The 13,058-nt window shown below is 34.8% G+C and overlaps 3 protein-coding genes and 1 long non-coding RNA gene across 6 annotated transcripts; 2 read left to right on the top strand and 2 right to left on the bottom strand.

Moving 5' to 3' along the window:
- The first annotated feature begins 241 nt into the window (after positions 1 to 241).
- On the top strand, positions 242 to 3,814 carry LOC135840660 (uncharacterized). Its single transcript, XM_065357287.1, has 14 exons — positions 242 to 472; positions 567 to 728; positions 810 to 926; positions 1,009 to 1,197; positions 1,291 to 1,482; positions 1,565 to 1,713; positions 2,067 to 2,076; positions 2,177 to 2,356; positions 2,427 to 2,588; positions 2,672 to 2,788; positions 2,882 to 3,058; positions 3,141 to 3,335; positions 3,424 to 3,575; positions 3,675 to 3,814. Exons 1-14 carry the CDS (start codon positions 407 to 409, stop codon positions 3,790 to 3,792), a joined length of 1,986 nt encoding a protein of 661 aa, XP_065213359.1. The 5' UTR covers positions 242 to 406; the 3' UTR covers positions 3,793 to 3,814.
- A 341-nt stretch (positions 3,815 to 4,155) lies between these two features.
- LOC135839282 (uncharacterized) lies at positions 4,156 to 5,516 on the bottom strand. Of its 3 annotated transcripts, XR_010557569.1 has the most exons (5): positions 5,502 to 5,516; positions 5,228 to 5,415; positions 4,926 to 5,149; positions 4,646 to 4,859; positions 4,156 to 4,565 (listed from the first exon to the last, which is right to left on the bottom strand). It is a non-coding gene; the product is annotated as an uncharacterized LOC135839282 (long non-coding RNA). The 3 variants fall into 3 exon arrangements; XR_010557570.1 differs by lacking the exon at positions 5,502 to 5,516 and having other exon boundaries at positions 4,158 to 4,565; positions 4,926 to 5,165; positions 5,228 to 5,461; XR_010557568.1 differs by lacking the exon at positions 5,502 to 5,516 and having other exon boundaries at positions 4,160 to 4,565; positions 5,228 to 5,458.
- Positions 5,517 to 5,702: 186 nt separating this feature from the next.
- Positions 5,703 to 8,284, top strand: Bx42 (Puff-specific protein Bx42). Its single transcript, XM_065355245.1, has 8 exons — positions 5,703 to 5,863; positions 6,031 to 6,172; positions 6,262 to 6,429; positions 6,520 to 6,702; positions 6,785 to 6,909; positions 6,978 to 7,230; positions 7,305 to 7,561; positions 7,652 to 8,284. Exons 1-8 carry the CDS (start codon positions 5,847 to 5,849, stop codon positions 8,028 to 8,030), a joined length of 1,524 nt encoding a protein of 507 aa, XP_065211317.1. The 5' UTR covers positions 5,703 to 5,846; the 3' UTR covers positions 8,031 to 8,284.
- Positions 8,275 to 10,017, bottom strand: LOC135839281 (solute carrier family 35 member G1). Its single transcript, XM_065355250.1, has 2 exons — positions 8,962 to 10,017; positions 8,275 to 8,881 (listed from the first exon to the last, which is right to left on the bottom strand). Exons 1-2 carry the CDS (start codon positions 9,749 to 9,751, stop codon positions 8,634 to 8,636), a joined length of 1,038 nt encoding a protein of 345 aa, XP_065211322.1. The 5' UTR covers positions 9,752 to 10,017; the 3' UTR covers positions 8,275 to 8,633.
- Between the last annotated feature and the right edge of the window lie 3,041 nt (positions 10,018 to 13,058).

Here is a 13,058-nt window from a genome sequence, read left to right as displayed (position 1 = left end):
CAGCATCCAGCATTAGGATTTTTCCCAGTTTTTGAAAGACAGAATATTTTTCAGAGCAAAAATAATTCATCATTATTTATAATGTATTTTTTGTACTGTTTAATGAATTAAAAGTTGTTGTATTTTGTGAATCATATTTTTCATTTTCATTTTTTCAAAAAATTTATTTTGAATGAGTTTTATTGGAGCACGTCAGAGCTAAAGGAATGAAAATTATTTTGTTTGATGAACCGGTTAGTCTACCCCTCCTCACCTCCCATACATACTCCCATCATTCATGTTCAACGACTGATAAGTGTTATCACATGAAAATTGAAATGAAAAATATGAATTTAATTATTTGAAGTAAAAGTTACTCATTCATACTTGAGAATTAATTATCCATTAATGATTAAATGCATCCGAAATGGCCAAAAACATTGAATTAAACAACGGATTAGAAATCCCTGCCATTGGATTAGGGACATACAAAGTAAGAATTTCCAATATTTCTCGAACACATTGAATTAGTTAAAAATCTGTTTTAAGTGTTTTATTATTAGTAATCTCACCTATATATTCTACAGGTGGTCGATTTAGAGAACATTATTCGTACTGGTTTGGATATAGGATTCAGATCATTCGATACTGCACGTTATTACGAAAATGAGTCTGAACTGGGATCCATTCTGACTAAAATTCTCGCCGAAGGTAAATACAAAAGAGAAGATCTCTTCATCATTAGTAAGGTATATGCATATTGTACTCGAACTTTTTCTAATCTTGAAGCTACCTCAAGATTTTCACTTTCTGTTTCATACATATTTCAGTTAATGAATTCATGTCATCGTCCAGACAAAGTAATCCCAGCGATCAAAAAGCAACTGAAAGATTTACAATTAGATTATTTAGATTTGTATTTGATTCATTGGCCAGTCGCATGCCAGGTTTGGATATTAATCTTGATCGGTCTGGAATCTGTACGTATTACATTGAAATAATGACTTATTGTTTGATTTCTAATCGCAGCCGACTGAAAATGAAATCGAGAAGAGTAAGTTTATCGAAGATACCGGCGTAACTTTAGAAGAAACATGGAGTGCAATGGAACAATGTGTGATACAAGGGTATGCGAAGAGCATAGGTGTATCGAATTTCAACAGCGTGCAAATAGATCGAATCTGTAAGATAGCTTCGGTGAAACCAGTTGTTAATCAGGTTAATATGATATCTTATTTCTCGACCGAAGAAATTTTCAGAATATCTAAAAGCAAATTGATTGTTACGAATAAATATTATATTATTTTCTAGGTCGAATGTAATCCGTATTTTTTCCCTAGAAAATTGATCAGTTTTTGTCAAGAGAGAGGTGTCCAAGTGATGGCTTACAGTCCACTTTACAGACCGGGATATTACTCTTTGAATTTATTGGAAGAAAGCGAGTTGAATCGAGTGGCGAAAAAGTATAATAAAACTCCGGCTCAGATTGTTTTCAATTATTTGGTTTGTGTTATAATTCTACTCTTTTTCATCGAAAAACAAACGAAACGAGAATTTTCACGTTTGCTTTTATTTATTTTTTTAGAACCATTTTAAAATCATTCCTGTATCGATGACTAGCAACGTGAATCATTTGGAGGAAAATTTCCATTCTTACGATTTTTCTTTAACCGATGAAGATATTCGAACGATTGAAAAAATAAATAAAAATTTACGATGTAATCCGCAAGAAAGGTATGAATTTTAGTTCATTCATTCACTTACGATTCGTGTATAAAAAATTACTAATTCAGCTGTTGTTACTTTTTTTGACAGATTTTCAAATTTTAAAGAATATCCTTTTGGCATTGAATTTTAAAGAAGCTTCCTTACTGCAGTTGTGTACATTTCCTGCACTTGTTAATATTTCGAAATATTTGTATATGGTTTAATATATCTTTTTTAAACTTGTTCGACGCGTAAACCTTGAAAAAGGCGATAATTTGACGCTGTCAATGTAGATAATTTTTGTCCAATAGTGACATTTTATCAGTTCCATGAAAGATATTACCTTTTTTACGATTAGGTAGCAGTTTTCTTCTCATTAGCTTGTTGCTAGTGAGTTATATCGTGTATTTTCTTCATCGTCTGTTCACCAAACATCTGACAATCGCTGGGTAGTTATTATGTAATTTTTTCGTTGACGAAGTCTCAATAGTTTTCTAAAGGGGCCTGTAATTTGAATAATTTTCATCCAATCGTTCAATACGTGGCAGAAAGATTTCAAATCGAACGTGATATTTTTTCAGTTATGGAGGATGTTAAAAAAATTGATGTGCCTAAGGTGAAATTGAACAATGGCATGGAAATGCCATCCATTGGCATTGGAACATTCATGGTATTTTTATTATTATTTAGCTCTATGAAAAGTTATCTGAAAATTTCTTTAATTACGATACGTTTTGAAGGCCAGAGATGTCAGAACAACAGTTAAAATGGCCATCAAAACCGGATGCTACTTAATCGACACAGCTCCTATTTATTTCAATGAAAATGCCATCGGTAAAGTTATAAAGGAGATAATAGACGATGGTACGATCAAAAGAGAAGATTTATTCATCATCAGCAAAGTAATTTTTTGTTCTAATCAGAGTGGATCAGTAACGATAAATCCGAATGAAATTTCTGACGAAAACGTTGATATCTTTTTTAGCTTTGGAATACACAACATAAGCCTGAAAAGGTTGTACCAACTTTGCAAAAGACATTGAAAGAGATGGGTCTCGATTACGTTGATTTATACTTGATGCATTGGCCTTTTGCTTATCAGGTAATTCAAAAGCTCGTCGCTCGTCTTTGAAAGACATATTTTACCATAGGCAATTTGCTGACGAAGTTTAATTCATTACCTATTTACTCATAGGGAGAAGAATTCGCTCTGATGGGTCTCGAAGATGAAATCCCCATCGAAGACACATGGAAAGCGATGGAAGAATGTGTGAAATTAGGCTACACCAAAAGTTTGGGTATCTCGAACTTCAAAGAATCTCAAATCGAACGAATTCTAGAAATAGCTGAGTTTAAACCTGTAGCCCATCAAGTAATTTTACTACTCATTTTCCTTGTGTGACTTTGATCAAAATATTTTGAGGATTTCACTATGATCAAAATCGTTTCTTTAGATTGAATTCCATCCTTTCTTGGACCAAAAACAAATTTTAGAGTTCTGTAAACAGCACGATATCGTTATTCAAGGGTATAGTCCACTGAGTTCATTCCAAGTTACCAATAATGATAGTGTTTTTACTAACGAAACGATTACAGCACTGGCTAAAAAACATGGTAAAAGCAATAGCCAAATTACTCTTCGATATTTGGTAGGTTATTAATCAATATTAATAGGCACTAATGAAGAATATACGGTGAGAATGGTGAGATGGTTAAAAGAAAATATTCCAATTTTAGATCCAATTAGGTGTTGTACCTATACCAAAATCCGAGAAACCTGTTCGTATTAAACAGAATGTTGATGTATTTGATTTTAATCTTGATCCCGAGGATATGAAAATGATGGACGAATTGAACAAACAGAATAAAAGGATCTTTCATTACTTTACGTGAGATACCTATACCTACCTATCTACTTTGGAAATTTTCTGATAAGTATTTCAAAAGTATAGGCTTACTAATGAGGTAATTTTCGCTTCTATTTGCAGCGCTGCGCAATTCAAAGAGTATCCATTCGCCCTGCAATTTGATATTCCGACTGCTAACCCTGTTCATGTTGATGTGAAGGAAATCATGGCAGATTTGAAGAAAAACCAGAAGTCATAATGTGTATTTATCTCTCTCTTTCTCTTTCCAAGAAAGGAAAATGATTTTAGAAACTTCATTAAATTTTTTTAATGGATAGTATACCTACCTATCAAATATAACTAGAAACTGAGAACTATTTATTTCCTGGTGCACCTACAATGATGCGTGATAATAATATTTATAACGATAATGACGAAAAATTTTGTTTTTTATTCAAAAGTAATATTTCTAAAGCTAATTGAAGCGATGGATGGGGGGGGGGGTGTAGAAAAATCGTCAATGTTACACAATTTTAGCATACTCGCTCCTTCGAGATGATCGAATCTCTCAAGCTCACTGGAAATACTTCATAAAACCGTTGTTTTAGCGCGAAACCAAAAAATGTGTACATCATTCGACGGGAAAGTTTATTTTCTTAGAGAGAAGTCCTCATCAAACTTCACGTAAATTCACTTATTTTCGCTACGAAGTCGAAAAACTGAATTTCTCCCATATAACCAATGCATTTGATCCCCTCTACTCCACAGGTAGTGAACCCAACGAGCACGAAAGTGTCAAAATTGTTAGTTGATAGTATGTATTTTGGTTCCTGTTTAAATACAAACATCAGGTTTCACTTTAAATATAATATTTTCCCATAGGAGAAACGAGGGTTACACTTTATGAGAAGAAAATTTAAAACAAAATAATAAACTAAATTATTTGTACTGCGAAACGTTGATTGATTCGTTTAGTTATTTTCTGAAGTCTCTCGAAGAGCTCCTTATTCGCGTGATGAGAAACCACCAGGCCTAAAATGGAGAGAAAGAAATAATTAAATGATACCTACAAACTAATAATAATTAATTGGGAATAATTTTGTCAGACTCACGACTTCAGAGAGAGTATAGATGTTGATGATAATCTCACTTTTGTGAGTGTCGAAGGGTTTTGAGGTGTTTTATGATAGCATCTGTATTCACGCATATAGATTTCTTTATATCTTGAAGTCCTGCTTCTATAGCATCACATTGTCTATTTACACTGTCGAACCCCTTACTCATATCCGTTTGAAGTGTTTCCATCAGATTGTTAATTTCCTTTAGCTGAAACAAAATGAACCTTTATACAGGAATTTGGATTACTAACAGCCGGACTTCATTATGACGCACCTCGTTGTGCAACACACGGAGTTGCTCCGGCCGGATGCTCGTCTTAGATTGCGATTGTGTAGGAGCAGGGCGCTCTGACTTGATACGAATTCTTGTGTAACGATTTTGTACATCTGGTGAGTTTGCACTAGCAGATTCAGATGATAGATCCATCTTCTAATGGCCTTTCTATTTCGAATTCTGATTAAGCCAAAATATTTATGTAACTAAAATTGGAACTGCAACTGCAAGCAATGAAATCTGAGCATAATTTGCTATAATAATAGTTATAATAAAATAATATTATTTAAATAGGTACTCACTGATGGAATCCAAAGAGTCGTGAAACAATCGAAAAGTTAATTATCTTACACTTTTTCTTCACTAAAGTGGGAGCTGTGAACAATAAATTCTTAGGTTGCATTTTGCATGTAAAGTGGGACCTCCTTTGGCTCCTTTTCACATCAAACTAGGATTAGGAAAGGATCCTTCTTAGTTCTTCCAAAAAATTCTGAATGAAATAAAAACAGAATTACAAATTACAATAAATAAACTCAAAAGTTCAAATTCAAAAATATAAAAAAGTATGCACTGTACTTCAAAGTTGAGTTCAAACGTCAAAACTTCAAGTTCAAAACTCAAAACTCAGTCAAAACTCAAAAGTTGCAGTTAAAAAAAACAAAAATTTTGAACGAGTAGTTCTTTATTATTCCATCAGGTTCGCTAAATGCACAAAATAAAACATCCTTCAACCAGAAATTTTAGGAACCCCTACTTCCTGAAATCTGAATTTCTCATCATTTTCAACCCTTCGTGTGTTTTGACTGTTCAATATTTTTCTTTTCTTCGATAATAATTAATAAGTTATTTATTTTTGTTAATTTTCCACTATGAATTTATAATTACACTAATAATTATATTTTCAAACACTTGTATCACATCATGGCTTCATTAACTCAGTAAGTATTCCTTATTCGTCGTCATTTCTTGTTGCTATCTGTTCGTGAAATTCTGTATCATCAGTACTCACTTTGATGTACTAATTTAATTTACTTTTGTGAATATTAAATAATTTTTCGACGTTTACTCGACACATTGTGTTAAATGACTATTTGAAATGTTCTAGACTCCTTCCTCAACCGACTTACAAGACTTGGGACGATGTCGAAAGAGCAGAAAAACAGCAAGCTCAAGCCTTATCCGTCATAGCGACCGTAACTGCTCCTCCATACGGTCAACGGAAAGGATGGGTGCCACGAAATTTAGAAGTGAGTTGATATTTTCCCTTAAAACTTATTAGTAGATCGTTCCTTAAAAATGTGTATTCGATAATTATCTATTTGCAATCTTCGTGCAGGATTTTGGAGATGGCGGCGCATTTCCCGAGATAGTTGTCGCACAATATCCATTAAATATGGGCCGACCTAATACCAAAAGTACCTCAAATGCTCTAGCTGTTCAATTAGATCACGAAGGAAAAGTTAAATACGATGTGATTGCTCGACAAGGGCATCATAAAGATAAGGTATATCGATAATCGAATCAGAAATTAGTCTCATTATTCTGTGTATCGTATATGTTATTAATCAACGAGTATTATTATTATTTTTTTTAGATTGTTTATTCAAAGTTGACTGATTTATTACCTTCTGAAATTGCTAACGAAGATGATCCGACGTTGCAAAGACCAGATGTCGACGATGTGACAGATACCATCGAAAAAACTCGACAAGCTTTAGAAAAACTTACCAATTCCAAAATATCTGCTGCGATGCCAGTTCGAGCTGCTCCCAAACAGGTAAAAACAATCGCCATTTCGCCAATAAGATATTTTATTCGAAGAATATCATTCGATACTTAAATTTCCATCTTTTTTACAGGAACCAGCTAAATTTATTCGTTATACTCCGTCTCAAGAAGGAGTTGCTTTCAACTCAGGCGCAAAACAACGAGTTTTCAAAATGGTCGAACTTCAAAAAGATCCTCTCGAACCTCCTCGTTTCAAGTAAATAATACTCACAATCACTGATCATTATTATTAGCAATAACTAACGTTTCACATTCATCTTTCAGGATAAACAAAAAGATCCCTAGAGGTCCCCCTTCGCCGCCAGCTCCAGTAATGCATTCGCCTACTCGTAAAGTTAGTGTAAAAGAGCAAAAAGAATGGAAAATTCCACCCTGCGTTTCAAATTGGAAAAACGCCAAAGGGTACACTATACCATTAGATAAACGATTAGCTGCTGACGGCAGAGGTTTACAATCCAATCATATTAACGAAAAATTCGCCAAGTTAGCCGAAGCATTATACATCGCCGATAGAAAAGTAATTATTTTTCGTTTTAGATACCAAATAGTTTCATTTTCATCTTCGATGGTACGTTTTGTTTCCGATCATAGGCAAGAGAATCCGTAGAATTGAGAGCCCAAGTTGAGAAGAAAATGGCTCAGAAAGAAAAAGAAAAGAAAGAAGAACATCTTCGCTCACTGGCTCAAAAAGCCAGAGAGGAAAGAGCCGGAATTAAATCCGGAGCAGCTCCTTCCGGTGGCGGAGGAGATCGAAATGACGAAGCTAAAGAAAGAGATATGCTCCGAATGGAACGTCACAAAGAAAGAGCCCGTGACAGAAACTTGGCTCGTGCTGCTCCCGATAAAAGGTACGTAAATCGGCGTGAATATTCTAAAAATTTACTTTCTAGTTGTCTTTTTTTTTTTTTTTTGTATTAATATTCCCCTTTCGTTCGCAGAAACAAACTACAGAAAGAAAGGGAACGAGACATCAGTGAGCAAATCGCACTCGGATTACCAGCCAAAACACAGCTGGCCGGCGAAGCTCAATTTGACCAGAGATTATTCGATGGAACCAAAGGAATGGACAGTGGGTTCGGCGAAGAAGACGGTTACAACGTTTACGATAAACCTTGGCGTAATTCGGATACAATGGCGAGTCACGTTTATCGTCCCAGAGATGTCGAAAAATCTGGAACACGAAGTGGACCAGTACAATACGAGAGAGCTGAAGAGGATCCTTTCGGTCTGGATCAGTTCTTGACGCAAGCTAAAAAAGCCACCAAGAGAGGACGCGAAGATAGCACCTCGGATGGAAAAAGGCAAAAAAGAAAATAAATTCGGATTATTGAAGATGATCTTCGTTCAGTGTGCGTGATTTTAATATGTACAGATGTATTATACAATAAAAACGTGATGATTACTTTTAAGAATTTCGAATTTTATTCTATTTTTAGCACGTTAAGTACTGGACAAGTCTGTATTTGAAGGTTCATGTATTCCTTCGCTTGTTCGGTTTATCTAGTTCTAGAATCTTACGTATTCGAAGGTTATATAATTTTCTGGCAGAAATAAAATTAAATATCTGTTAATTATTTTTTATTATTTGGAACCACTGTGGTAACTTATTACACAAATTGAGTTCGATATCTATCTATGTTATTATTACATAATTAAGCAGAATTTATACGACGAAAATAAGAATTGGTGCATGAGGAAGCATAGAGAATAATGAAATTTGAAACAGGAATGAGAGAAAATTGATTATGTGGTGAATTAGCTAACTGTAAAATACTTATCAAGTGCAAATGAATTAAAAATTTGGAGAAAAATTATTCGAAACGAAAGTAATTATTTAGAATGCGAGCTTCACCTCACAATTGAATCGTTTCAAGCATCGTAACGAAATATAAAAATACAAAAACCTACGCTATTAATTATTTATTTAGCCAAAATATTAAATTTTATTTTAAGTGGACTGTTATCGGGTAAAGATACTACCCATTTGCGTAAACCAGTTACAACCACAGAGCTAGTGACTAGAAAAGCACCCAGAAGGCTGTAAACGTTAGGAACTTCCTTGAAAAACAATATTTGCCAAATGAAAGCAAAAACGATATCCGATGTACGAGCAATAGCCACCGGGCCAGCGTTTTCCACTTGTAAAGCCATCGTGAGCAATACTTGACCTATAAAAAAAACACATAAAAAGTTATATTATCACACTATATAACCGAACTATTACCGAGAATAACTCTTTATCGCTTACCAGCAAAACTAAACAGAGCTATAGCGATGACGAGTAATCGTTCCAATCCACATTTCGGCCAACACAACACTCCCAAATACCAACAAACAGCGAACGTCTGCAGTAAAGCGAAACCTCCAAAGTTAGCCATCAGTACTGAAAAATGTAATGATCTCAACGTCCTGATCAGTACAATAGCATTAGCTCCGAATAACGTTGCTCCGAAAGCTGCCACAGCTCCCCACGAACCGTAACGTTTAGCTTGCTGTAACGAAAGCTCGGAGTAGTCTTTACCGAAGATAAAAGTCGGTCGTTTGATTAGTATTACTCCGATTAACGAAAGTACTATGGTAATGATGTTGAATACACCGCAAGGCTCCTTTAAGAATATATAAGCGAAAATGCAGACGAATACCGGTACACTGAATACGATAACCGAAGCGTCAGCTAAAGGCATATGACGAAAAGCGTAGAAACTCAGCATTAAACCGGTAGCTCCGACGAACGAACGTAATACGAGTATAAGTCGTTTGCCTTTGGGGAAGATTTCCTGATTTTTCCATATCACGATTGGAATAGAGGGCATTAGTACGCCGACAAATCTACATACTGCTAATTGCGTAGGGTCTACGTTTTCCATCCATTTGACAATCACAGAACAGAGTGAGAAAAATATCGATGAAATGGTGGCCAGAAGGATTCCTAGATAGGACCATTTTCGTGGCAGGGTTTCGGATTTCGTCGAACTCGATCGTTCTTCTTCGAATTCGGTATCGGTGACGAGTTGTTGCATTTCTAAACCTTCGCCCATTAGTGCTGGTTGTAGTGAATGTAGTGTGTTATTTCATAGCTGGACTGTTCTGGTCTTCGGTGGCATTTTCTGCTTAAGTACTTGGAACGATGAGTTTGATTACCGAACGAAATCAAGCCATGATGAGCGAAGCTTCGGTTTGATTAAAGCGATACCTTTGGAGACTTCATAATGAAATAAAGAAATATTCTTCGAATGAAACTGAAATTTAAAAAATTGCTAAATCGAACTGCTCACCGCAATGTGATAACGCGTGTTTCAAAAAATAAACAAAACAACTCCCTACCTTATTTTGTCAGCTCGCAGGCAAATGGGGTGCAATTTTGACTTTTTTGTTTTTTTTTTTTTTTTTTGAAATTTCGAGTATTCAGATTTCAGAAACAAAATAAATAATAATCCGGTTCAAATTGGTTCTGATCGTTCTTCATCAGAAATTTTTTCAGAATCAGAGGTTTGTTCGCAGTCAAATTTTCGAAGTCATATCCATTCCATCCACCAATTTTGAATGGAAATAAATAAACTATCAATTTTTTTCAAATTATCACTGATGACCTATCAAAGGGTTAGAATTTTGTGGAAAATTCTCAATAATTTCTTACATATTATATTTCGTCCAAAAATGAATATTAACCGATTTTGAAGAACTTTGATTTTGAATTTGAATTTAAACCCAAATAGAATTTGGGACATAATTTTCAGGATTTTTTTTATTTTTGAAAAAGGTGCCATGCGACCGATCAAATTGGATTGAAATTTTACCAGAAATTCGAACGTATTTCGACAAGAATCATTTTTATGCAGAACTTTCAGCTCGACATTTTAGACATGATTTTTTGGATTTTTAAAAATGGAGACATGTGACCTATCAAATTGAACTTAAATTTCACAAGAAATTCAAATTTGTATTTCATTTCGTCAAAAATGATTTTTAAGTGATTCTGAAAAATTTTGAGTAAAAAATTAGATCATAATTTTTAAGGTTTGAAAAATTTGTCAGATGGATATTTCATAATTATAGGCTGAAGCTGAGAAATGTTGGCAGAAAATAAAAGAACTGAACTGTGGCATCATCTTCTGAATTTTCGAAAAAGGAGTTATACCTAAACCCTATCAAACTGGGCCAAAAATTCGAATATTTCGACGAAAATGTTTCTGTGCGGAAATTTTGAAGGTGAGGGCATGAATTTCTGGACATTTGAAAAAAAAAAGATGGCATTGTAATGCAACCTATCAAAGATGGGGTAAAGTTTCAGAAGTAGGTAGGTATGTAGCTGCCTATTTTCGAAAGATTTTGTACCCGAAATTCGGCCATGACTTTTGTGGTTTCGGAAAATCTGTCATATATTTGTAAATACATACATTCATCATATTGAGCTGGAGTTTCGGAAAAAAATCGTATCTTGCAGTAAGCAAGTTATTTTTTTTTTAAAACGTTGTGAGCTCAAAAAAATTGGTACATAATTTTGAACCCAGGCGTGATTTTTTGGCCATTTAAAAAACGTAACGTGGGGCTCATCAAAATGGGTTAAAGTTTTGCAAGCAGTACATATGTATAAATATTTTTACAAAAATATTTTTTGAACAATGTTGATAGTCGGAAAGCCTGCTTAAGGATCTATTGCACACCCCCCACCACCGTAGATCCTCCTGGACAACTTTTTTCTTAAAGGGGGAGTCCTAAGGAACATTTCTAGTCCTTGTACTCAAAAAAAAAGTGGCCCTATTCACAAAATGGCGGTCATTTTGATTGACAGGTCAGCCGAAATCGCAGATTTTGCGTTCCAACGTAGGACTTGCACAAAATTTTTCAAACTGTACAAAGGTAGATTGAAAGATCAAGCAAAAATTCATAACCTGTCAAAATTTCAAGTGCTAAACAGCGTTTTTCGATTTTTGGTGAATTTTTGAAAATCAAATTTAGGCCAAAAATGAGGGAAAAAATCAAAATTTTACCAAAGTGACTAAGAAAGCTGAAATTTGGGATACACCCTATTTTTGACGCGCTAAATCGATTGGAAGCTGTTTCAACCCGTTTTGAGCAGTTCTGGAGCCTCCAGCAGATTTTTGAAACTCGAAATTCCCACAAAATTTCACCAAAATGGAGTTGGAAAGCTGAAATTTATTCTGCAAACTAATTTCAATACGCTACGAAGTACTACAGGTGAATTTCAAGTCGTTTTGGAGCCTCCGGCGACTTTTTGAAAATTCCTGGAGCCTCCAACAGATTTTTGAAACTTAAAATTTTCACAAAATTTCATCAAATGGAGTTGGAAAGCTGAAATTTACTCTAAACTCAAATTTTAACACCCTCAGAAGACGACTTCAGGTGGGTTCAAATCATTTTGGAGCCTCCAGTGACTTTTTGAAAATTATACTGGAACCTCCAGTAGATTTTTGAAACTTGGAGTTGGCAAGCTGAAATTTACTCTTGCAAACTAATTTCAATACGATATGAAGTCGACTACAGCATGGTGCTTTCAAATGGTTTTAAATGATTTTGAAGCTTCCAGCTATTTTTTTTGGAAATTCCAATTTTCCAAAAAACACCATACGACCTCTCAAAAAGTCGCTGGAGCCTCCAAAACGACTTGAAATCCACCAGCAGACGACTTCGTAGCCTAATGAAATTAGTTTGCAGAATACATTTTGACTTTCCATCTCCGTTTGATGAAATTTTTTGGAAATTTAAAGTTTCAAACATCTACTGGAGGCTCCAGTAATTTTAAAAAATCGCTGGATTCTCCAAAACGACTTGAAATCCCTCTGCAGTTGACTTCGTAGCGTATTGAAATTAGTTTGCAGCGTAAATTTCGGCTATCCAACTCCACTTTGATGACATTTTGTGGGAATTTCGATTTTCAAAAATCTGCTGGAGGCTTCAGAACTGCTCAAAACGGTTTTAAACAGCTTCCAATCGATTTAGCATGTTGAAAATAGGTTGTATCCTAAATTTCAGCTTTCTTGGTCAATTTGCTAAAATTTTGGATTTTTCCCCTCATTTTTGGCCTAATTTGATTTTCAAAAATTCACCAAAAATCGAAAAACGCACTTTAGCACTTGAAATTTTGACAGGTGATAAATTTTTGCTTGATCTTTCGATCTACCTTTGTACAGTTTGAAAAATTTTGTGCAAGTCCTATGTTGGAACGCAAAATCTGCGATTTCGGCTGACCTGTCAATCAAAATGACCGCCATTTTGTAAGTAGGGCCACTTTTTTTTAGAACAAGGGCTAAAAATGTTCCTTACAATTAGGACTCCCCCTTTAAGAAAAAAGTTGTCCAGGAGGATCGACCGGGGGGGGTGCAA

This window comes from Planococcus citri, chromosome 3 (genome assembly GCF_950023065.1).
Source record: "Planococcus citri chromosome 3, ihPlaCitr1.1, whole genome shotgun sequence".
NCBI classification, from domain to species: Eukaryota; Metazoa; Arthropoda; class Insecta; order Hemiptera; family Pseudococcidae; genus Planococcus; species Planococcus citri.
Note: the sequence above shows the minus strand (reverse complement) of the source record. Positions and strands in the feature narration are given on the sequence as shown.